Source organism: Myotis daubentonii, chromosome 1 (genome assembly GCF_963259705.1).
Source record: "Myotis daubentonii chromosome 1, mMyoDau2.1, whole genome shotgun sequence".
In the NCBI taxonomy this organism is placed as follows: Eukaryota; Metazoa; Chordata; class Mammalia; order Chiroptera; family Vespertilionidae; genus Myotis; species Myotis daubentonii.
In genome coordinates, this window is record NC_081840.1 from 45,083,023 (window position 1) to 45,108,242 (window position 25,220).

The 25,220-nt window shown below is 46.9% G+C and overlaps 2 protein-coding genes across 7 annotated transcripts in view; one reads left to right on the plus strand and one right to left on the minus strand.

The window, feature by feature from the left end:
- Positions 1–21,248, minus strand: part of SLC24A1 (solute carrier family 24 member 1) — a 32,571-nt gene extending 11,323 nt beyond the window's left edge. For 2 of the 6 annotated variants that reach the window (XM_059698171.1, XM_059698144.1), the window contains exons 1-4: positions 20,659–21,244; positions 16,914–18,876; positions 2,697–2,750; positions 1,261–1,369 (exon numbers count right to left, since the gene is read on the minus strand). In XM_059698171.1, the coding sequence (XP_059554154.1) occupies positions 1,261–1,369; positions 2,697–2,750; positions 16,914–18,746 (1,996 nt within the window). In that variant the 5' untranslated portion in view covers positions 18,747–18,876; positions 20,659–21,244. Of the gene's footprint in view, positions 1–1,260; positions 1,370–2,696; positions 2,751–16,913; positions 18,877–20,658 lie in introns of those variants that run through there. The other 4 variants (XM_059698181.1, XM_059698153.1, XM_059698190.1 and 1 more) reach the window with 4 other exon arrangements.
- Positions 21,249–24,901: 3,653 nt separating this feature from the next.
- The window catches only part of INTS14 (integrator complex subunit 14), a 33,816-nt gene continuing 33,497 nt past the window's right edge, over positions 24,902–25,220 (plus strand). The window contains exon 1 of the mRNA XM_059698211.1: positions 24,902–25,015. The gene's annotated coding sequence lies outside the window, so the exon portion shown is untranslated. The remainder of the gene's footprint in view (positions 25,016–25,220) is intronic.

Here is a 25,220-nt window from a genome sequence, read left to right on the forward strand (position 1 = left end):
GCAGTGGAAGCGGCCCAGGCAGGGGGCCCTGTGGTCCCATTGAGGAGGAGTCTTCATCTTTAAGACTTTGCCAGAGTCAGCAACTCCCAGAGGAGCGGCCCAGCATGGCCCAGAGACACAGCTTCCTTCACGACACAGCCGCACGGATAGCACACCGGGGCCAGGGGCTGCAGCCTCGCTCTCAGAACCCCAGCGGGACTGCTGGAGCTGGCGCTGCAGGAGGTCGTACTCTGTCCGCCAGGGCTCACCTGGAGGATTTGCTCAGGAAGGGTTGGTTGATCACCTTGTCTTTGAGTCTGCTTTCACAGTACAACATAGTTGTTTCAAATACCCAAAGTCCCAATATTGTGTCTGAAGAAGATACTTAAGGGCCTGAGGGAATTCTGAGCCCTAAAAGTGTGTCCCTGAACCAGGAATCTCAGTCAGGGTGCTCCCTGGGGCTCAAGGGTCAGTCTCTAGTGTCATATACAGTTCAGTCCTCAGCCCTCTGCCCAGCTGCAACCACGACCCCGTGGCTTCTGCCCAAAAGCCAACCTTCCCTTGATGGGCCTCCTGCCTGGAGGGGTGCCTGTGGGGGCCTGAGAATCGTGTTAGGGGCAGCTCTTTGGAGAGGGAGGCCAGAAGGCGGGAACTGGTAAGAAGGATGGTGAGAATCTCAGCTGCCAAATCATCTGTGAAGTTGGACATCAGCTCCCACTGCACTTTGGACCCTCACCACCCCCAGAAGTGGTCCTGGCAGCTCCCGGGATGTCCGTTGGGATTCCTGGCTGAGGGGAGGGTTGGCAGTCTTCCCAGGACACCAGTTTCTAGCACCTACAGGAGCTTCCCCCGGAAGCGACCCTGGCCAGTCAGCCTGAGCAAAGCTGCCTGGAGGAGACTGTGGCGGGCCGCACAGAGAAGGTACTGAGGGCAGCCCCCACATAACCCGTGCGGGGCACACAGCATCATGGCCTCATTATCTGCAGCTGAACCTCCTCATGTTACAAGAGAGGACAGGGAGGCAGGGAAACAGGAATGTGGATGCCCAAAGGCCTTGGCTCCTTGAGGCCCTCTCCTCTCCTCTCCCAGTGAGTTCCGTGTCTTCGTCTCTGCCCTGTCTCCCAGGCTGACTGCCACCCACTCTCCCCTGCTAACTCTCTCTTCCCACTCCTGCCCTCAACCCACCCACTGCCTCCGTTTTGCAGGTCCCAGTTGTTGTCCAGCTGCAGGAGGGAAGGTGTGGACAGGGAGACCACGCAGGTCTGGGGAGGCCTTGCTTACCTTCCCCCAGAGGGTCCAGGCTGTGGAGCATGAGCCGGTACATGGTGCTGCGGATGGTGCTGTTGTGCAGAGAGGCTGAGCTGCTCCCTCGGGTCAGCATGGACGGGAGCTGAGCAGGAGAGAGCAGCACAGGCCTCAGTGGGCCCTGCCCAAGCCAGGTGGGAAGCTCCCAAGGGCCTCACTGACCACTGCCTCCCTCCCAGAGAGATCAGAGGGAAAGCACAGGAGCGTTTCCCTGGCCTCACCTTGTCCTTCACATTAACCAGGAGTTACACTGCTTTCTTCTCAGCCTCCCCTCAACTCTTCCATGACTGACTAATTCTGCATACTGAGTAATTCCCTACGGTCTCAAAAGGGAGCAGCAGACAATGGGTACTGAGGACACCACATGGCCAAGGGTTTTTCCATCTCCCCAAGTCCACCCCATAGAAGCACACGCTCACCCACACACCACACAGCAGACCCTGCACATGGGCGCAGCCCTTCGCAGTCCACGAACCGCATCATGCTGCTTTATCGCTGCCCCACTCCCACAGACAAGGAAACTGGGATCCCTTCTGCAGAAAAGGAAATGAAAACTCAACATGTTCATGTGGGGTGTAAATTAAAGAGTCAAGACTAGCACCCAGGCCTTCTAATTCCCAATTCAGATTTTTTTCCTATCCATGTGCTCAAGAGCCTTCACAGGCACACACATCCTCACATCTACAGCTGCAGACAAGACGTGACACACACAGATTTACAAGGGAGCATCCAAAGACAGACCAACACTTGCTCGGTCCCTCTGACCCACCCCACCCCACGCCCCACACCTGCATAACCTACCCCCCACTTTCACCTTCCCCATCCCTCTGGCTCGGAACTCTTCTGCCATCTAGTGGCTGTGGTGACACAGTACTTTACCACTGGTCGAGGGATTTTCTTTGGACGGGGAGGTTTCCTTTTATCTAGTAGGCCCGGCCTCTCTCTAAGGTCCCCATACCTCTTCCCAAATATCCCATAGGCCAAAGGCAGCTAAGACATTTTTTCACAAGCCTCTGACTCTTCTGCCCCAGTGCCCTCTGATGGTTCTCTTAGTTCTGGGCATTCCAAAGCCACAGGTAATTGGCTTTTGATCAATCATGGCATGCTGGGGGCTGTAAAGTTAGACTTGAGTTCATCTGGTCCAGTCATTTACAGATACAGAATCTGAGGCCCAGGCTCCCACAGCGAGCTAGTGGCAGAGCGGTGACAGTCCAGCTCCCAAACCAGCACCTCCTCCCAGGCCACGTGGGGCCAAGAGTCCCTCGCCCCTTCCCAGGCTCCGCCTGGAGCACTCCCAGGAGCTTCCCGGCCTGAGCCCAGCCCAAGATCCTCGGCATCAGGGACACAGAGTCTGTGGCTGTCCTTTGAGACCCTGCAGTGTCCTCACTGCGCAGGCTCTACATGGCACCCACCTTCAGCTTCTTGTTCTCCTGTAGCTCATCCATCGCCACTGCCCCAACACCTGGCTGCAAACAGGGACAGGAGTCACAAGGTGTTTGGAGACCGTCGCTCTTTCTCCCTCTTTCCCTCTCTCTCCAGGAAGCCCTCAGGTTGGAACACAGAAACTCAGCAGAGACAACCTGGCTTTCCACAGCCTGGCTTCAGCCTGCATACGCCATTCCCAGCCAGATGTGTCCACTCACCACCCATCTTCTGGTCCCTCAAATGTACCATCCTTCTTACCCACTTGAAACCTTCATTATGGGGCGCCCATCTAATTCTCTTTTACAGACTTCTATTCTTTTCCTTCATAGCACTTTCCCCACTTTGTGTTATATGTATGTGTTATTTGTGTTTTATGTATGTTAGCAAACATGCAAATAAATCGAGTGCCCACTAGCATCTTGAAGACAGGCTGCCTATTTCATTAACCATGTGTGTCCAGCACAAAAACTCTGCAAGGGTTTAATAAATATTTGATAAATTAATGAATGAACTGTCTTCTAAATATACCTAATCTATTCCAACTCCTATTCCATTCCCTTGTTCATGCCTTCTCCGTCCCTCTGTATGCCAAATTTTCAGATATGAAACTTTCCCAAAAGGCCCCATCCAGCTCACCCTCACTTCAGCTCACTCTGCTACATCTCTCCTCAAAAGCTTTACAACAACAGTGAGCACATTCTGTGATACCAAAATCTGGCTCTGTAGACAAATAAGTGCTAGTGTCCTGGTGAAGCTGCAGGGCAGCCCGTGGGAAACAGCCCTAGAAAATCAAGCTGAAGGCTCATAAGCCCACAGTATGTACTATCTGGACCACTAGCTTGCCATTTTGCATTTACTGTCATTTTAACTTTTTTTAAAAATCACTGTTTAAACGTTCACATATACTTTTTGGCCATTCAATGAACTTATAATACAGCTATCTCTGTTCCCCTGAACTGTGTCTTGTCCACAGTAGGTGCTCACTGCAGGTGATGAGTAGCTACTCCCAACTGGCCTCTAGTGCCATCTTCAGGCAGCAGGGTCACCAATGGCTGCCCCAGTTGCCTTCCAGTTGCCTCTTCCACCCCACCTACCTCCATGGCCAGAACTAGAACTGGACTTACTACACTCCCTTCTCTGTCCAGCTCAGACAATATGGAAAATACTGCCGAATCCAGGGCTACCCCCTCATCCATCTACCCAACATGTTCATTCATTCAGTTCTTATTTCCTGAGCACCTGCTTGTTTACATGGTGCTGTGCTAGCACTGTAGGAATACAAAGATGTTTAGGACATGGAATCTATGCCCAGAAAGGAATCAAGACACATGATAGCACAAGCACATGACAAAGCAAAATGTGTTTCAAGAAATTAGGGGGCTTGATCAATGTGCTGTGCTAAGATGGACAAAGAAGGCTTCCTGAAATAGGTAGAATTTGGGTAAGCTCTGAAGGATGGGGGGGGGGGGGTTGGAAGCTTGGATACAGGCTGAATGAATGAATGAATGAACAAATGAATTAATGAGTCATGTTTCCATAGTGTAGTGGTTATCATGTTTGTCTCACAAATGAATGTAACAGAATAGAAATAACCAATCTGAATATGAAGGGGAGCACTGTGGATTTTCTGGACAAATCCCCTGACTCTTTCACGACATACCTGTAAGATTACTGGGATACTGGAGTCTACCGCACTGACCCCCCCTGGCCCAGCCATCTCCCTACTTATCATAACCAATCTTCATTCAATGAGTTCTTGGAGGCAAAGAATGATGAGGGACCAGGCTACCCTTTGGGATCCTGGTTCTGTCCACAGAGGAGCAGGAGACACCCATTTTTGTCTCATGATGCCCACGCCTACTGATTTCTCTGCAATTCAGATTGATTCAAGACGAAACACTTTTCTATGGGTTCACTGTATATATATCTTCTAACCTCAGTACACACTTCTAACTTTCTAAAGCCTTTCACGGTCAGTTCCTCATTCAATACTACTAACTGTGAAATAAACAAGACTAGTGTTATTACTGCTATTTTGATAGATGAGAAAAAAGATACAGGGACATTCTGTGACTTGCCTGTACTCACAAAGATAGTGACAATCCCAATCTCCTCATCTCCATTCCAGGTTTTTGGTTGTTTAGTTTTTTTACTAAATTACATTTCTTTCCCCAAGCATAAGAAAATGAGGTCAAATCTATATTCCCTAGTGGTTCGGTTTCAAATTATTCAAGTAAATGGATGTGAATGTTTGTCTACATTTGGGTAATGCTGGTGGGCCCATTTATGGGTATAGTACCGGCAAGCAGGTGTTCTCAGTACATGCCTTATTATCAACACATTCCCACATCCGCCTCTCACGCCACACCATTCTCCCTCCTCTTTCTTCAGCATCATTATTACCCCACCCTTTCCTTCTCCTCATGAAAATTAGCAATGGAGCTAAGGAAACTGAAGAAAATGTTCCATGCCAGCCAAGACCCCAGGGATGCATCTTGCTGAGAATGAGCAATGGGATCCCTTGCAACTGCTCATAGACACCTGGTAGCCCCTCGGGGGGCTCGTCCTCTTGATTTTCAGTTTCTATCTCCCTCTAATGTAGCTGTTAGCTAATCATTTACCTCTCCCCTTCTAGACACCATCCCTGACACATTTCCTGAACCACACATTTTAGTCTGATTTTTTAAAAAAATTCTTCCACAAATATTTACTGAACCCCTGGTCTGAGTCCTTCACCCAGGTTACACTCTAGTTGGGGACACTTCACTTTATCCCTTCATTGAGTACAGGCTTGCACCCCGATCCACTCATTTGTCTAGGCTGGACACCCACAAGTCTACCCAAATTCCTCCCTCTCCCTCACAGACCACATCCAACTAGTTGTCAGGCCTAGTTCATGCAAGTCCTCAAATCTGGCCTCATCTTTCCATTCTCCCGCCTACAGTTCTGCAACAGCTCCTGACTTCTGATCTGTTCCCCTTCTGGTTCATTCTCCACCCCTTAGCCAGGATTTTCAGGGCAAAGCACATCACGTCCCTCCACTGCACCCTGGGGCCACTGCCCTTAAAAGGGAGCACAGGCTCCTGAGCTGAGCACACACCAGCCTCCTGCTTACCTCCAGCCCAGATCTGTCCAATAGAAATAGAATGCAAGCCACATATATAATTTTAATTTTTTAAAGTAAAAGCACAAGTAAAATTAATTATAATAATATACTTTAACCTATCATATCAAAAATATAATTCAATGTGATTAATATCTAAAATATTAATGAGCTGAACCGGTTTGGCTCAGTGGATAGAGCATTGGCCTGCGGACTCAAGGGTCCCGGGTTTGATTCCGGTCAGGGGCATGTACCTTGGTTGCGGGCACATCCCCAGTGGGGGGCGTGCAGGAGGCAGCTGATCGACCTCTCTCATCGATATTTCTAACTCTCTATCCCTCTCCCTTCTTCTCTGTAAAAAATCAATAAAATATATATTAACAAAAAAATAAATAAATAAATAAATAAAATATTAATGAGATATTTTACATTTTTTATACTAAGCCCTTGAAACCCAGTGTGTATTTTATACTTGCAGTAATTATGACTAGTCCCATTTCATTTTTTAAATGTTTTATTGAAATTATTTGGGTTACATCCTATATAATAAAGAGGTAATATGCAAATTGACTGTCACACCCTCACACAAAGACAGCTGCCCCCATGTGGTCAAAAGATGGCCGGTAGGGGAGGGCAGTGGGGGGCAACCGGGCTGGCAGGGGAGGGCAGTTAGGGGCGACTGGGCCAGCAGGGGAGCAGTTGGGGGCGATCAGACTGGCAGGGGAGTGGTTAGGGGGCGATCAGGCTGGCAGACAGAAGCAGTTAGGGGCAAGCAGGCAGGTAGGCAAGCAGTTGGAAGCCAGCAGTCCTGGATTGTGAGAGGGATGTCCAACTGCCAGACATCGCCCAAGGGGCCCCAGATTGGAGAGGGCAAGGCTGGACTGAGGGACACCCCCCCCCCAGTGCATGAATTTCATGCACCAGGCCTCAAGTTGGTTAATAAAATAATATAGGTTTCAAGTATAAAATTCTTTTTTTAAATTAAATCTTTATTGTTCAGATTATTACATTTGTCCCTCTTTTTTCCCCCCATAGCTCCCCTCCACCCGGTTCCCACCCCACCCCCGCCCTCACTCCCCACCCACTGTCCTCATCCATAGGTGCACGATTTTTGTCCAGTCTCTTCCCACATCCCCCACACCCCTTCCCCCTCAAGAAGTCAGTCCACTCCCTTTCTATGCCCCTGATTCTATTATAATCACCAGTTCATTCTGTTCATCAGATTATTTATTCACTTGATTTTTAGATTCACTTGTTGATAGATACATATTTGTTGTTCATAATTTGTATCTTTACCTTTTTCTTCTTCTTCCTCTTCTTAAAGGATACCTTTGAGCATTTCATATAATACTGGTTTGGTGGTGGTGAACTCCTTTAGCTTTTCCTTATCTGTGAAGCTCTTTATCTGACCTTCAATTCTGAATGATAGCTCTGCTGAAACCCAGTGTGTAGAGTAATCTTGGTTGTAGGTTCTTGCTATTCATCACTTTGAATATTTCTTGCCACTCCCTTCTGGCCTGCAAAGTTTCTGTTGAGAAATCAGCTGACAGTCGTATGGGTACTCCCTTGTAGGTAAATGACTGTCTTTCTCTTGCTGCTTTTAAGATTCTCTCTTTGTCTTCTGTTCTTGGCATTTTAATTATGATGTGTCTTGGTGTGGTCCTCTTTGGATTCCTTTTGTTTGGGGTTCTCTGCGCTTCCTGGACCTGTAAGTCTATTTCTTTCACCAGGTAGGGAAAGTTTTCTGTCATTATTTCTTCAAATATGTTTTCAATATCTTGCTCTCTCTCTTCTTCTGGCAACCCTATAGTTCGGATGTTGGTACACTTGAAGCTGTCCCAGAGGCTCCTTACACTATCTTCGTATTTTTGGATTCTTTTTTCATTTTGCTTTTCCGGTTGGGTGTTTTTTGCTTCTTCGTATTTCAAATCGTTGACTTGATTCTTGTGATCCTCTAGTCTGCTGTTGGAACTCTGCATAATAGCCTTTATTTCAGTCAGTGTATGCTTAATTTCTAGTTGGTCCTTTTTCATAACCTTGAGGGTCTCACTAGATTTCTTGAGGGTCTCACTACATTTATCAGCAGTCTCACCAGACTTTTTGAGTGTCTTACTAAATTTATCGGCGGTTTCTAGAAAGTTCTTGAAAAACCTTAAAAGTGTGGTTTTGAACTCTATATCCAGTAGTTTGCTTTCCTCCATTTCTGTCATTTGTGTCCTGTTTCTTTGTCTCCGCATTTATTATGCTTCCCTGTGTTGATAGAGTGGCTTTGTGTGCTAGGTGTCCTATAGGGCCCAGTGGCTCAGCCTCCCCGATAACCTGAGGTGGGCACTCTTGATGCACCCCCTTGTGGGCTTTGTGCACAGTCTTGTTGTAGTTAAGCCTTGATTGTTGTAGGTATCACTGGGAGGAATTGACCTCCAGGCCAATTGGCTGTGAGAATCAGCTGTGTCTGCAGTGGGAGAACTTCTGTGCTGGAGACACCCCTCCGGGGCAAGACTTGCTTCAGTGGGGCTTTGGTGCTCACTGAGTCTGCCCCCTGAGGGTGTCCTTTATGGATCCGAGGAGCTACAACCTGGATGGTCCCACTCTGACCACCAGGCACACTGGCTACTGGATCTCTAGGGAGGTGCTAATCTAGCCTCTGACTGAGGCTACCCAGCAGGAGCCAGCTGTGAAGCAATGCAAGTTGCCGTGGGGCCTTGGGCCAGCTGCAGTTTGTTCGGTAATTTTCAGATTGCAAAGGGCCTGGCCTTTCATATGCAAAAGCCTTCGTGCATGGTTTGGGTGGCTTGGGCGGGGCGGGGTCCCAGGGGATCAACAGGGCGGAGCAAGCAGCTATGGCTGCCCTCAGAGGCCCCGCTTCTCAGTGTCCCAGCAATCGCTGCAAGCACCTCCAAGGGAAAGCTGCCCTCGAGTTCCGAACGATGCCAGACAGTCCCGTTTCTCCCGTATGAGTCTGGGTCCCCAGAGACTCGCCCGAAACTGGAGCTCAGAGCTTGAGACTCCCTCCCGATTGAAAAAGACAACCGTGTCCTCAACCGCCAGCCCTCTCCATGTGCGCCTCCATACCTCTGTACTTTATTTCCGCACCACACCTCCTCTGAGTCTCGGTATGCTTTTCTCTTTCCTTCTAGTTATAGAATTTCCACTCAGCCAGCCTTCCTGTGGTTCTGAATGATGTCCGTTCCATCTATTAGTTGTATTTTTGAAGTGGTTGTGCAAGGCAGCAATCTCAAGTGTTTACCTATGCTGCCATTTTGGTTTCTCCTCTATAATTTTTTTATGTATAAAAGGATTTTTTTATGTATAAAAAAAGAAATGGGGCTAGTAGGCATAATAAAAGAATGGAATCTTACCATTTGCAACAGCATGGATGAACCTAGAGGGTATTTATGCTAAGTGAAATAAGCCAGTCAAAGACAAATATGATATGATTTCTCTTATATGTAGATTCTAATAAACAAATGAAATACAAACAGACTCATAGAGAACAAGCTGACAGCTGTCAGAGGGAGTATAAAATTCTATAATACAGCATCTGTATATTGTAGTGTACGTTCACCACCCCAAGTCTAGTCTCCTTCCATCACCACCTATCCCCCCTTTACCCTCTTCTACCTCCCCACCCCCTTTCCCTCTGGTAATCACCAAACTAATGTCTGTGTCTATGAGGTTTTTTGTTTGTTTGCTTGCTTGCTTAATCCCTTCATCTATTTTACCCCGCCCCTAAACTCCCTCTGACAGCTGTCAGCTTGTTCTCTATCTATAAGTCTGTTTGTATTTCATTTGTTTATTAGAATCTACATATAAGAGAAATCATATCATATTTGTCTTTCTCTGACTGGCTTATTTCACTTAGCATAAATACCCTCTAGGTTCATCCATGCTGTTGCAAATGGTAAGATTCCATTCTTTTATTATGCCTACTAACCCCATTTCTTTTTTTATACATAAATGTCAACCTTCTTAACATACCTTTATTTTTCAAATTTTTTCAATTACAGTTTACATTCAATATTATTTTGGATTAGATGTATAGCATAGTGGTTAGACAATCATATACTTTACAAAGTGGTTCCCCTAATATTTCTGATACTAAAGAGGATTTACCAGGGAGCTGATTAAGCTTAAGCTTCTGGACCCATCTCTCCCGTACACAAACCCTTGCCTAGACCTTGTAATTAATTGTATAGCAATGGTTTTATTTTATTCTTTCTTAGAGTGTCCAGACCCCAAAACTTAGATCAACTCCCACTCCTCCACTAGGCTGAGCTCCTTGAGGGCTGGGATTGCACCTTATTTCTTTCTCTCTGTATCCTTAGATCCTACACAGGCTTTATAGAAAGGGATTCAACAAATGTTTGCCAAATGAAAGTTTTTTAGGGCTTAATCCTAGACTATCTCCTTCTCTTTCAGAGTAGCATCAGCCAATCCTTGATTTTAATTACATTTGCTGGTAGTTCACAACTTTCTATTTCTAGTCCAGACCTTGTTCCTAAGTTTTAGGTTCATTTGTGCAACTGCTTCTTACACATTCCACTTGAAGGTGACATGGGCACCCAAACTCACCATTCCAGAGTGGGAACTCTTGAGTCTCCCTAAACCTGTTCTTCCTCTAGTCTTCCCTGACACTAGCAAAAACCTTGACTTCTGCTCTCTCACACTTCGCATTCACTTCATCACCAAGTCCAGATGATTCTGTATTTAAATCATCTCTCAAATCTCTTGGGGGATTATATATATATATATATTGGATGTCCACAACAGCCTCCTAACGGGACTCCCTGCTTCCACCCTGTACACCTACAACTCATTCTCTACACAGTAGTTAGGGAGTGACCTTTTAAATATGGCTCCTGTTGAGCTTCAAATACAATCCAAACTCCATATCTGATCCATGGGTCCCGGCATGAAACAGCCCCACCTTCCCTCTGGCATTACCCTGTATCGCTTTACTTACTAACCACACTGGCCTCCAATTCTTTTCTCTAATGCACCAAGCTCTTTCCTCACTCTGAGTCTTTGAAAATGCTATTTCCTTTTCTGGAATTCTTTGGAACATGGGGTGTTTTCCGTCTCATTCTGCAGACCTCTACATGGACTTATTTTCCAAGAGATTTCTCTTTCTTTCTTTCTTCCTTCCTTCCTTCCTTCCTTCCTTCCTTCCTTCCTTCCTTCCTTCCTTCCTTTCTCTCTCTCTCTCTCTCTCTCTCTCTCTCTCTCTCTCTCTCTCTCTCTCTCAAAGGGACCTACCTACAGTCACTCCCCATCACATGCATTGCTTATTTCCTTCACAGTACTTGTCACACTCTGAAATTATCTTCTTAATTTATTTTACTTGTTTATTATCCATATGCCTACTCCTCCACACTAAAAAATGTTCTGTTGGATTTAGGCTTCCAATTTATATAGGTGGCAGAGCGTCTGGAACTCTATGCTGTTCTTTGTAGAATACCATGAATACCTCACCATCACTGGCCTAGGGGACCCTACACGCACACGATTTAATTGTGCGCTGGGCCTCTATATATGTGTTTTCCGATGGTCTTAGGCGACTCCTGTGAAAGGGTCGTTTGACCCCCCAAATGGGTCGTGACCCACAGGTTGAGAACTGCTGCTCTAGAGTTTCAGATTCTGAAGTATTTGGGGGTCAGAATGTGAGTATGGAGTTTTCCAAGGGCCCACACCAGACTCATTCCCAACCTTGCCTCCCTTCTCACCACTGGCATCCCACAGGGCTGTCTTCACAATCAGCATTTCATGCAAATGTCTGGTCCTCCCTGGCTAAGCTCATAACTCTCTCTCTAAAGAAGGGCCATCGCCTTTCAAATACAGCCCTAGCTAGTTTGGCTCAGTCGATAGAGTGTCAGCCTGCTGAAGGGTCCTGGGTTCGATTCTGGTCAAGGGCACATGCCCAGGTTGTGGGCTCAATCCCCAGTAGGGGCGTGCAAGAGGCAGCTGATCAATGATTCTCTCTCATCATTGATGTTTCTTTTTTTTAAATATATTTTATTGATTTTTTACAGAGAGGAAGGGAGAGGGATAGAGAGTTAGAAACATCGATGAGAGAGAAACATCGATGAGCTGCCTCCTGCACACTCCCTACTGGGTATGTGCCCGCAACCAAGGTATATGTCCTTGACAGGATTCGAACCTGGGACCCTTGAGTCCACAGGCCGATGCTCAATCCACTGAGCCAAACCGGTTAGGGCTCATCATTGATGTTTCTATCTCTCTCTCCCTTCCTCTCTGAAATCAATAAAAATATTTTTTAAAGGAAGGGCATCACCCTTCAAATACAAATAAGACTTTTCAGCCAGGCCAATGCCTCAGTTTTGCTGTCTGTTTGCTTTCTGTGAGTATGCGTAGTCAAGGCAGATCAGATACTTGCCATTTTTGGTCAGAACAAATACACTGAGAGCTTCAAAATCAGGTCTAAAGTTTCAGAGCAAGCTAAGTTAAATTGTGTTGATAAACATTTACTATTTTCTTATTGGGGTCATTCCTCAAACCATACATATCAGTTTGACAATGTTATCTAAAATATTTTTTTAGCCAGTGTCAAAACAGAGATTCTGAAATAGTTGCTATATATCTGATGCTACATCATTTATTTTTTTGAAAATACTCAATTAAATTCTGATTGGAATCATCCCCCAAAACTTTTATCCTGGTTCTAGATTATCAGAACAGAATAAAAAGTAAAGTGAAAGGTCCTTCAGCTTAGAAACTCCACAGGTATCAGTTGGATACATAGTCAGTCCTTCAGAAAGGAAAAACCTGTGAGTTTGTTGCTCTTAGTAAAACACCATGTGGCCATTCCATTCATTTACATATTGTCTGTGGCTGCTTTCACACAACAGAATAGTTGTGACAGACTATAGGGCCTACGAAGACTAAAATATTTAGTATCTGGCTCTTAACAATTCTGCCAACCTCTGCACTAGTTCATCCCACTTACTTTTCAGATGGGCAATCTTAGGCCTGGATGAAAAAGAAAGTGACTTTGTAGCACTTTGCAGTGTCCCCTTTATTACAAATACTCTTGTCTTTGCCTGTCCCCTCTACTGGATGGGACACAATCTTTTTATTTCCCACACTGATTTTCATTTCAGTGCTTAATAACAGAGGTTTGTTGAATTGCATTAACTTGCCCAGGGTAACAGGGATAATTAGCAGTGGAACCTGGGTTAAAACCCAGATATACTGTTACAGAAGAGCAAAGAAATACCAAGCACGCTTCCTAGAGAAAGGGAGGGACCCGTTTATTAACGCTAGTGGACTCTGGGAATAATTTCCAAATCAGAGTGACACAGAGGGGCTTCACTTTTTATAACCTTCTCGGGTCTTTGTCTTGCAGATATGGTTCCGCCCCCTTCGTGGGCTTGTGGCCCCCAGGTGTGGATGATCTTGTCCTGGGCCGCCCCCCCCCCCCCCAGGGCAGTGCATTGTTCACAGTTTTTATGGCCTGACACGCCTTGCAAGACCAGTTTCCTCCTCAATACAAACTCCTGAACCAGTGGAAAGGACAGTCAACTAGCCATGTGACTTTGGCTGAGATAATTATCTTATCTGAGCCTCTCAGTTTCTTCATCTGCAAAATGGATATAACCATCTATTCCTTGTGGGGTTTTTAGGAAAAGTTGTTGAGATAATGTATGTATGGAATAGGCCCTCCATAAGTATGGATTCCCTTCCCCGCTCCTTTCTCTCACAAAACTGCTAGGGTTCCCTGAGGAAATTGAACCAAATAGTTATGGAGCTTTAGCTAGGGATGAGACGCTGGGCTCAGCCCTTTGGTAGATACAAAGGTTGTTACCCATTTAATGGCAATGATGAGCCTGATGGTGTAGCCGCCCCCTCCACACTTCACCCCAGGCTGGCAACAGAAGAAGGGGGTGTCTTTCCTATTCCTGTTTCTCTCCAAGAAGGAGCAGATCGCCCTAACTGGTTTGGCTCAGTGGATAGAGCCTCAGTCTGAGGACTGAAGGATCCCAGGTTCGATTCCGGTCAAGGCATGTACCTTGGTTGCAGGCACATCCCCAGCAGGGGGGTGCAGGAGGCAACTGATCGATGTTTCTCTCATTAATGTTTCTAACTCTCTATCCTTCTCCCTTCCTCTCTGTAAAAAAAAAATCAATAAAATACATTTTTTAAAAAGAAAGAAAACAATTTTTAAAAAAGGAGGAGCAGATCCCACCGCCCTCCGCTTCTCTTCCGACTACTTAACAGCTGACCTCCCCTCCCCAGCCATCCTCCTTGGCTCCCTATCACCCTGTCTGGCCTTGCCCCACTTCCCTCTGACTCTCACCTTTGGAGCACAGCTGATTAAATGAGCCCCGTGTCCCTGGCTCCCTGCCTTCTTGAGGTGATGCTCAAAGAAGGGACCCATTAGTCAGGGAGAGGGGTGAACCAATAAGTCAGTAAAAGTGAGGAAGAGACCAAAGCATATTGTTTTTTATACGTAAAGTAAAATAATTTACAGGGATAAATACATACGCCTGCATAAACCACCAAAATGAATTCCAGAACAAAGACTGGATTTTCAGAGAATTGCTTCATGAATTCAAAACAGAATGGCTTCTCCCTAGCTGTCAGTGAAATGCAGGATAACTAATCTCCCTCTAACCAGACCATAGGTCTTGGCCAGCCAAACACAGACATAATAATAAAAGCAAAGGCAATTCCTTCTTTCTCTGGCTAGAAGAAACCTGGGGTGAAACTCCAAATCCAGACAGTTTTAAAAACCATTTCAAAACAGGTATAATTCTTGAGTTATTTGGACTAATTTTTAGCAGGCAGTAGTTAGTGCTGGGAAGTCTAAACTATAGGTTTTTTAATTTTAAGTAAATATAGATTTGCTTTCAAATATAGCCAGTAATTCAACCTGCCTTTAAAAACATAATTCTATTCATTAAAAATCATAAGCTGGATCTGTTTTGACAAATAGCTAAGAACAGAGTTGTAATAGCACCACTCTCACTGGTTGGCAAACAGCTGCGATGAAGCCCTTGAAAAGTCTCGGAAGGAGGTTACAAATTCTCTTTTGAAATCATGATTATGCTTCACGTCACTGGCAAGCTTTGCTCTGATGGTCTAGCTCTGACAAAATGACAAGTTCAGAATTTGCAGAGTTTAAATAAAAACAGAATTACTATGAAGGACTGGGAGGCAAACCCAAGGCCTTTTGAAAACTGCTGGCCTGGTGTCTACCAGGCAGTAAACACCTTCCTCAGAGGAGAGTACCAGGCTCCATGGCCACCCCCGGCACAGCCTACCCTGACAGCTGCATTAGAGGCGGCCCTGCTTCTTCACAGTGAGTGACGGGACACCCTGGGCTTCCCCTTCTTTGTTTAAGTCTCTGGCTTCATGAAGCAGTAGTCTTGTGGGAAATAGTGCCGAATGGGAGGTGAGGATACTGGATCCCAGCTCTGATACCTGCCAGCTCTATGACCTTGAGCAGAACATTTCTCCTTTGGGGCAATCTTCAAATAAGGCAATTGGAGCTCAGTTGATCAGATCAGAAAAATAGCCATTGTGCTGGGCCTGCCAGAACTGAATTCACTTGCACACAGGACATTATCAATGAATATTATAACTAAACAGGACCTTTTGGTGATTAGCTTGACTTTTTCATTTTCCCCCAAAGAAATGAAGGGACCTGTCCAAGGTCACATAATTAGTTAGAGGCAGAATCAGATTAGAACCCAGGTTTCCTAACTCTCAGTTCCGTGCTCCGGCCAGAACACCACATTATCTGAAAAATCCTAAAGAAAGTACATTTTATCTCCTTTGCATCATGTATCTCCCAGACATGTTGCTCAGTTTTGTCTCCATCCTGCCCACTCATCAAAACTGCTCTGGATTAAGTAGCTAAGTCCTTCCACTCTTTGCACGCAAAATTCTGCTCGCACCAGTGGCTTCACGGAGACCTGACGCAGGCAGGCTCTGAGCCAACCTTTGCCCAAACTCTAGCTTTAGGAGCAGGAGATAAATGGGGTCTGTGTTCCCTAGGGTGCCCTCACTTTGGAGTCAGATGAATAAACATCTTTGAGATGAATTTTCAGAAATCACTCCCCCAATTCAATCTTCCAGGTTATTGAATCATGCAATGGATTTAGTAGGAAGGCTCCTCACGGGGACAGAGAACTTCTTGGAAAGGAACAGGAGAAAGCCCCAGGGTTAGCTCTCCTGGTATCTGGTCTCCAGGCAGCACAGAGAGAGGGCTCGGCACCTAGCATGGCTTGTCAGTGGATGAATGGAGCTCTCATCTTCACTATTTTAAAAACAAAACAGCCGAAACCGGTTTGGCTCAGTGGATAGAGCATCGGCCTGCGGACTGAAAGGTCCCAGGTTCAATTCCGGTCAAGGGCATGTACCAGGCACATCCCCAGTAGGAGATGTGCAAGAGGCAGCAGATTGATGTTTCTCTCTCATCTATGTTTCTAACTCTCTATCTCTCTCCCTTCCTCTCTGTAAAAAATCAATAAAAAAATATTTTAAAAAATAAATAAATAAAATAAAATAAAAACAAAACAAAACCAAAAACAGCCCTCCCCCTTCTTTCTCGGACCCCATCCAAGACACCAGACCCTCCAAGTCTGGAATGTGAACAAATAAGATTAAATGAAAGTAAGGGTACTAGATAAACCCTAAACACCATGCACATGAAAGAGATTATCATTTTTCCCTGCCTGATATCTCCTTGGACATTTTCCAAAGCCCAGCTCAAATATCATTTCCAAAGACCCAGCCAGACCAACCTGGTTCATATCCTGACTACACCCCCTTTTTGCTGTGTGACATTGAACAAGTGGTTTGATTTCATTAGGCCTCAGTTCCTTCTCCTACCAATGGGGGATCATAGTAATAACCATTTTACAGGATGGTGGGGGGGGGTGACCCAAGGTCACTCTGGACAAAGACCCCAGAATAGTACCTGGCAGAGAACAGGCCTCTAAAAGTTGAATGAAAAGCAAGGGAACCAGAGCACCCATCTCTTGAAGTCTGACCCAGAACTTTCCATTCTTTAGTCCCAGCCTTCCCTCACCCTTCTGCCCCAAAGTGGCTAGAAAAGCCCCAGCTACCCTGTTCTCACCTTGCTGAAGTCCCCTAGGGCCATGACCTTGGCCACTGGCCTCCTGCTGAGCTGCTCCTTCACCCAGAGCTCAAGCTTCTTGTTCCACTTCATGGTGAACACATAGGAGGCATAGGCCAGCAGCAGCACCAGGCTCTCCCACCAGACAATGAGGCTGTCCAGGAAGAAGAGAATGAGCATCATCAGGTCAAGGATGTAGAAGGAGACGTCACGGAACAAGGGCCACCAAGTGAGGTGGAGGATCTCCCGGGAGAATAGGGCACAGGTGCCGATGACAAAGAGGATGTTGAACACAGCAGAGCCCACAATTGTGCCGATGCCCACATTGCTGTGGGAGATGAAGACGCCGATGAGGGAGGTGAAGAGCTCGGGGGCAGAGCCTCCAGCAGCCATGAATGTGGCACCTGCCACATCCTCAGAGATCTGCAGCTTGTCTGTGATGACACCCAGGGCTGGGACAAAGTACTCATCACACACGATGGCCAAGGCCACAAACACGTACATCATGCCAAAGATGTGCAGGACTACCCAGCCCTGCCTCCGCGCCTCCACGCTGAACAGGTCTGGGGGGTACTCTGCCTTAGGGTGGTCTGGCCAGCTGGGGGGCGGCGCCGAGGGACTGGGACTGGGTGCCTCCGGGAGCGGGGCCGTTGTCAGGCTGGGGGAGGGGGTAGTGGGCATGGCTGGAGCTGGCTCCACACAGTGACGAACCTGGGTGGTCGGATTTGCCCTGATGCTGAGGGTTGCTGAGGTGCTTGGTGCTGTGGGAGGTTTCTTCGCCAGCCCCCAGAAGGTGGCTAAGGATAATCCAGTGGTTGGTGCACTGGTTCTGGACGAGGGATTCCTAACCCTGGTGCGAATTGTCACTTGCCCATCAGAGGTGGCTGCAGTGTGCTCTAAAACTATTCCCTGGGAAGTCGTCAGGTTGCTCTTTCCCACTAACCTCCGAGGATTGGTTGAGCTGTTATTGTCCACTCTTCTGGGGGTAGTCAGCAGGTTCTTATCCACTGCACTCCTAGAAGTCAAGATGTTTGTTTCTATGTCATTTATCATGAAAGTTGGAGTCTTATCAGTTATTCTCTTAGTAGTTGGGGTGGTTTCCTCCACGACTCCCTTGGAGGGGCTGGTCTCCAATATTTTGTAGGTTGCCACAGTTTCAATGTCTTTCACTGTCGTTCTGGGAGTGATCCCATGGCTTCTTGTCATTGTCATGAATGTGGATGGGGCAGAGTTTACTCTTCTACCATGTGGGGATTGGGTGTATTTTTTCACCTTTCCCCTGGCTCGAGTTGGGGGGTAGTGCTTCATTTCTCCCCTGGGTGTTGCTGGGGTATAATTCCTTATTGTTGATATGCTTGAAGTTGGGGTGTAGTGACTCAGTACTCCACTTGGTCTTGTTGGGGTGTTTTCCTTCGTTCTGTCTGTGCCTGCTGCTGTTGGGCTGTAGTTATTCTTAGGTACTGTGGGAGAGATGTTGGCTATTCTTCTGGGTGTACTGAGAGTGTTCTCCATTGTTATGCCAGCTGTTGCTTCCTCCTTGCCCGCTGTGCCCTGGGGTTCCAGTGTCTCACCCTCCAGTTCAGAACTAGCCCTTGGAGGGTCACTGCTCACCATCATCATCTCGTTGCTGGGAAGGTCCCGGTTGGCCAGCTTCACAGGGTATTGGGAAGAGACTGCTGCCCACAGTGAGGGGAGGCCCAGAGGGCTCCTCAGGTGCTGGTAGGTGGAACCAATGATCAACATTCCCAGTAGGAAGAGGAAGCGACTCCATTGAAGCCGTTTTGGCAGGAGTAACCGCCTTTCCTGCGTCCCCATCCTGATCAATTTCCCCATGATGGCCAGTTATGCCAGGTTACGGAAGGCCTCTCATTCTGTTCACTGAAAGATGGGGGTTGTTCTTGGATTCAGGTTGGTGATCAGGGAAGATTTCTCCATGAAGCTCAGCTAAGAGATAGCCACAAACCTAGAGAGAGGGGGAAATTAAATAAAAGAGGTTATCTGTCCCTAAGAGGAATGATGGGGTCCTCATCTGGAAAGAGTATCATTTCATTCAGGGGCCATGGTGGTGGAAGACAGTTGTTTCTGTTAGAACAAAATTACCTCTGCCCCCTGCTCAAGGGGGCAATGCCTGCTTGGGGGGAAAAGAGCATCTAGAGGTCCTCGGTGCCGTGCAGGCATGCCAGCAGCCTGAGCTGGTTCTGAGCTGGGTCCACCCAAGGTCTGGCAGCCTCCTAAGTGCAAGCCTGAATTGCTGGGAGCTCATAAGTAGTTGGTGCCCCAGGCCACAGGTCTCACCTTATTAAAGGCACAAGGGAAGTAAAAAGACATGGTTTTAAGCTCTGGACAAAAAGAGGCAGCAGTGGAAGACTGACAACTCTGCATGTTTTTTTTTTAGGTGTTTTTTTTTTTCAGACTTACTTAAAACAATTCCACCATATCATCAGGGGGATAAACCTTAAAAGTTAATGTCATGTTACTTTCAACGATAAAGATTTAAAAAAGAAAGTAAAATAAAAAGTTAATGTCATGAAGGTTCTCAGACAGTGTAATGTGGCAGGAGGAATATGGAGAGTGGAGTCAAAGACCTGTGTTCCCAGCTCTGCTGCTTGCCATCTGTGTCACCCTGGACGAGCTGAGCCTCAGGGCCTCATCTGTGAAATGGGCATAATATATATGCATCGTTCATGCAAAGATTATCTCTGGAAGGACATCTGGAGAAGGGAAATTAAAGGCCAGGGGTCAGTATAACTTACTGTTCAGTTTAACCAGTTAACTTTTTATTATATAGATGGTATCTGTTAAATTTAAATTACTTAATTCAATGGAATAGAAATGACAATAGTAATAATAGTATCTAGCTATGTAAATAGTAATAACAATACCTACGTCATAGGAATGTTGGGAGAGTAAAATACATAAGGTCAGTGAAAAGCACTGTATAGAATCAAGTGCTCCATAAGGGCTATTTTACATAAGGACGCAGGAGGAAAGAACATGAAAGGCCCTCAGAGAATCCTCAATTTATCAAGGGCATTGAGGCCCAGTCCAAGTAAATATTTGTTAAATCTCCAATCAATGTCCTCAGATTATTACAAAATAGTACCTAGAAATGATCAGTTTTGCATATGAGGTAATCTATTGGGAGATGAGTAACCCATAGAATCTTAGGTGGTTAAAGGTAGAAGAAGTTACTAACACAGTTTAGTGTAACTCCCCATTTGAGACATGAAGAAACTGAGATCCAGCCCTGACCTGGTTGCTCAGTTGATTAAGGTTGTGGGTCCCATCCCTGATCAGAGCACATAAAAGAATCAACCAGAGAATGCATAAATAAGTGGAACAACAAATCGATGTTTCTTTCTCTCAAATCAATAAATTTAAAAAAAAAAAGAAAGAAACTGAGGTCCAGAGAGATGTGACTTGCTCAGTGTCACACAGCTAGTGAGTAGCAGTGCAAAGGAGCCTTCTAGTGCCCCAGTCTTTCCAGCTACCACACTAGAGATGCAAATGCAATTGTCTTAACAAGCACAAGAGGGACGAACAAAAGAATTACAAAATTAGTGATTCTCCTTCTTTGTTCTTGATTCCTATAATTATCTTCCCGCCATCTCCCTGTCCACCCTGTCCCTTGCCATAAATTCAACACTTTGAATCTCCTACAGAAGCTTCGGAGGGTCTCCCTCTTTCTGGTATGCCTGTGTTATATAACAGAGTTGAGCCCGCACCGTCCTACTTAATCACCTACCTTCAAACCTGGATATCTGGGTGTCTTCTCCGTTCTGGAAACTTGTCAAAATCCAGGATCTCAAAGAGTGGGTCTGAAGCTAGACAGCAAGGACTATCCCATTCTCCTGCCCCCAGCTCTCTTATGGAATCCTAGTTGAAGACAGGGTTGCGAGTGAAGGGCATCTCAGGGAAGAATATCCAATCCCTGCTAATACCCCTTCTAAGAAGCTTATCAGGGCCTTGTACAAGTTCTGGGTCTTGGTGCCTTTGCCAGAGACTAAGAGGGTGCACCTTCCATCAGGGACCCAGATGGGCTTGATGGATCTCTGCAGTGGAGGGGGAAGTGGGGGGAACTTCTCAAACTTGCTTCTAACTTCTGGGAATGAGAGATGGTCTGGGGTTTCTAAGCTTGTGGGAAGGAAAGATTCAGAATTCACTCTGTAAGAACCAAGAGAAAGTGCCTGGGGCTTAAGAGATCAAAAGACCTCAGTTAGCAACATGCTCCATTTGCTACTGTGTGATTCTAAATGTAATCTAAATGTAAATGTGGAGATAATCATAGCCACTTACCTATTTGTAGGGTAGCTGTGAGAATCAAAATTTTAAATGAGGGAATATCAGCTCAATTTTGCTGTGAACCTGAAACTGCTCTAAGAAATAGTCTATTTTTTAAAAGATATGTTTTTATTGAATTTAGAGAGAGAGGAAGGGAGAAGAGGGAGGGAGGGAGGGAGGGAGGGAGGGAGGGAGGGAGGGAGGGAGGGAGAGAGAGAGAGAGAGATCAATGTGAGAAAATGGATCTACTGCCTCCTGTACACACCCAAATCAAGGAGGGAACCCGCAACCTGGGTATGTGCCCTGACTGAGAATGGAACTGGCAACCTGTTGGTGCATGGGACAACACTCAACCTTCTGAGCCACACCAGCCAGGGCAGAAATAGTTTATTTTTTTTAAGTGATGGACTGTGGGGAAGATACTTTATAAAACTTTAAAGCATTTCACACATGCAAAATATTTTATTAGGCCTAAGAGCAAGCCCTGGGGAAGAGGGCACTGACGGATCTCCCTAGAGCAGACTAGAACATCCCAAGGTACCCCAGGAGCTGTGTTTCCAACTCAGGGCTGGGGTGAATGAAGTGGCGGTGAAGTGAGGCAATTGGGGGGTCTCATGATCCCACCCATGGACCTGGCAGCCTTTTCAATCATTCAGCTAACTCTGCCTGATACTTATTGGATGCTCCTTTCTCCCTGCCCTGTTGTCCCCAAGTTATATGTACAGCCGCTTTGATTACTTTCAGTGGAAAGAACAGGTAATCCCTGAGAGTCTCCCCACTACCCTACTTCCCCCAAGTGGCCTATGACAGTGGGAAAGTTCCCAGCTTCCTCTCCAGAGCACACAGAGGTGCCAGCCACTGTGGAAGAGCTGGCTTCATCTCTGGGTGTCCTGAAGTCACTCTGAATGTCGGAAGCCTGGGTAGAGGGACTGACCTCTGCTAGTTACATCCTTGCCTTCAGACTCCTGCAGGCAGACCCAGATCTAGTTATTTCCCTTCTCCCACAAACTCTCTAACACCCTCTCAGTCTGGCCCAGAAAAATGGAAAAAGGAACCCGATTCACAAGGTGGAATAATTTAGTACTAAAAAGAAATGAGCTATCAAGCCATGAGCAGACGTGGAGGAAACTCAAATGCATATTACTAAGCAAAAAAGCCAATCTCCAAAGGTTACACACTGTATGATTCCAACTATATGACATTCTGAAAAAGGCAAAACTATGGAGACAATAAAAAGATCTGTGGTTGTTAGAAGTCAGGGGAGAGGGAGGGATAAAAAGGCAGAGTACAAAGGATTTTTAGGGCAGTGAAACTACTCTGGTATAATACTATAATGGTAAATACATGTCATCATACATTTGTCAAATCTATAGAATGTGTAACACCAAGTGTGACCCCTAAGGTAAACCAGGGGCTTTGGGTTATAATGTGTCAATGTAGGTTCATGGATTTATAACAAGTATATCACTCTGGTGTGAGATGTTGCTAGTGCAGAAGGCTCTGTGTGTGTGTGTGTGTGTGTGTGTGTGTGTGTAGTATATGGAACTCTCTGTACTTTCCACTCCATTTTGCTATGAACCTAAAAATGCTCTAAAAATAAAGTTTATTGATTAAAAAATAATCCCTTATCTTTTAGAGCCACATACTGAAATATTTATGGACCAAATGATAGCCAGTCTAGAATCTGCATCAAAATAATATGTTGGGGAAAGTGGGTAGAGGAATAAATGAAATAAGATTGAGAATTGAGTTGACAGAAGAAGCTGAGTGAAGGGTACATGAGGATTTATTATGCTATTTCCCCTGTTTGTGTCTAATTTGAAATTTTTGTGTAACAAATATTTTAAGAAGAGCAAGGGGTCACAACTATTTCTTTAGACACCCCCTTTGGTGAAAATAGTGGAATGTGGTTTGGGGCTGGGAGAAAGGGGATAGCCTGGAATTTAAAGTATGATTTGGGAATGGGCAAGGTCTAGGCTAGAGGAGGCAGGAAGGAAGACACGGGCAAAGGATAGTATAGGAAAGTGAAAGGGAAAGAACAGAAAAGGGAGATGAGCTTACTGCTTCCCCCCATCCTCTTTCTCCCCCTTTTCTTCACTTACTCGTTCCTTACCCTTCACCTCTGTGGATGAAAAATCATCTTGGACTTAACAATGAAGATTCCAGGCACCAAATTATGAAATTCCGATTCAGTCCGCATGGCCTGGGAGTCCACGTTTTCCATATGGGCCCTCGCAGGATTGCAGGTATGCACCTCCCCTGAGCCCAGTGCTGGCCCTGTGAGCAGGCTGGTATTTCTGTCACTGACCTCTGCTCTGCCGGGCTGAAGACCAAACCACTGTACTTTCCAAATTTCTGGGACAGCGCCCACTGCTTCAAAGCAGAGAAAAAGAAAGGGGATGATAGATTATGTAAAGAGGTTGTTTCTTGATTTCCTTTAATGTGTGCGCGGAAATATGCAAATGATGAGGGTCTCTTGAGTGGGGGAAAACAGAAATGCATTAGCCAGCGATGGCTTGAAAGACATCTCCTTTAAGACCTTCCAGCCTGGCCAGTGTGGCTCAGGGGCTGAGCATGGACCGAGGAGCCAGGAGGTCAAGTTGGATTCCCAGCCGGGGCACACGCCTGGGTGGCGGGCGACCGCCAGCAGGGGGCGTGCAGGAAGCAGCCGATGGATGATTCTCATGGATGTTTCTCTCTCTCCTCTCGCTGAAATCAATAAAATACATATTTTAAAAATTAAAAAAATAATAAATAAGGCCTTCTAACTCTTTCTGCTGATGTTCTCTGACTTTATATTCACTGAACAACCTTCTGATTTTAATGGGACTCGACTAAGAATTTTAAAACAAAAACAAAAGCACTCACTGGTAGCCCTGAGTGCCGCAGTCCTACCTTTTGTTGTCGGGTTTAATACCTCGCCCTTGACTTCCCTGGACTCCCGAAGGCCTGAATGCGGGAGAACTCGGTCGCCACGATCTCACCCCCATCAGCGAACTAGTAAACCTCAGCTTTAGGGCTGAGATAACAAACCAGCCCACGGAACCGAGCGGAAACTACCAGGACAGCGACCTGATGGCTGAGGCACCATCACATTCGGGGCAGCGAGACAACTCCCTGCCCGTAGGGAAATAATTGGAAATTCTGGACTCTCCCTCTGCTCCCCTGAACGAGGGGGGGGGGGGGTAACGAGAGCCACGTGCTGGGGAGGCCAGGAGGAAAAGTCTCGCCACGTAAGTCGGCCCAGGTCAGCTAAGAAACACACACAGCATGCTTAGTCTGGGCACTGCCCGGCAGTCATTGTAGTTTTAAAAGAGTATGAAGAGGACGCTGTGGCCTGGTTCAGAGAACATGAGGGAGGGTCTGTAGGGGGCGGAGAAGAGGGGCAACTATCAGAGAGGGTTGGGTTGGTGGCACCGACGGGTCCGGGTGAGCAGGAGACAAGAGTGCGAAGGGGTCACAGAGCTTCGGGAACCAGGGCCAGGTGGGCAGGAGGCCAGAGGTAAATGGGGGAAGAGCCCGAGAATGGACGGGGAGGACGGGAAGGGGGGCGCACAGCTCAGCCGCGGCGACACGGGAGTGTTGTGAGGCGCGGGATCGTCACGCACGCAGCAGCGAGGACAGAGGACCGCAACGAGGAGAACGCGACCCCAGCGTCCTCCGAGCCGGCGCCTCGCCGTGCCGCGCCGCCCCTGAAGCCCCGCCCCCCGTCCAGCGCGCAGTCCGTTCCGGGTTCCCTTGGTCGCGCGGCCCTATAGTTCCGGCAGCGGCGCGCGGGCGGAAACTTTAAGCGGCCGGACTGCGCCAGCGTTGGGCGCCGGGTGAGTGGGGGAGGCCGGGGCTGCGGGGGTGTCTTCGTTGCTGGTCGGACCTGTAGGAGCGGGGGTCAAGGGTGGGGAGCCATGCGGGGCCAGCGCCCGGCTTTCCCGCTGTTCCGGCTGTCGCTCCGCGCGGTCTCTGCGGCGCCGGTTCCGGGGCCCTGCCCCCGGCCTCCCCCTCTCTGGGGCTCGGGGTCGCCTACTCCGC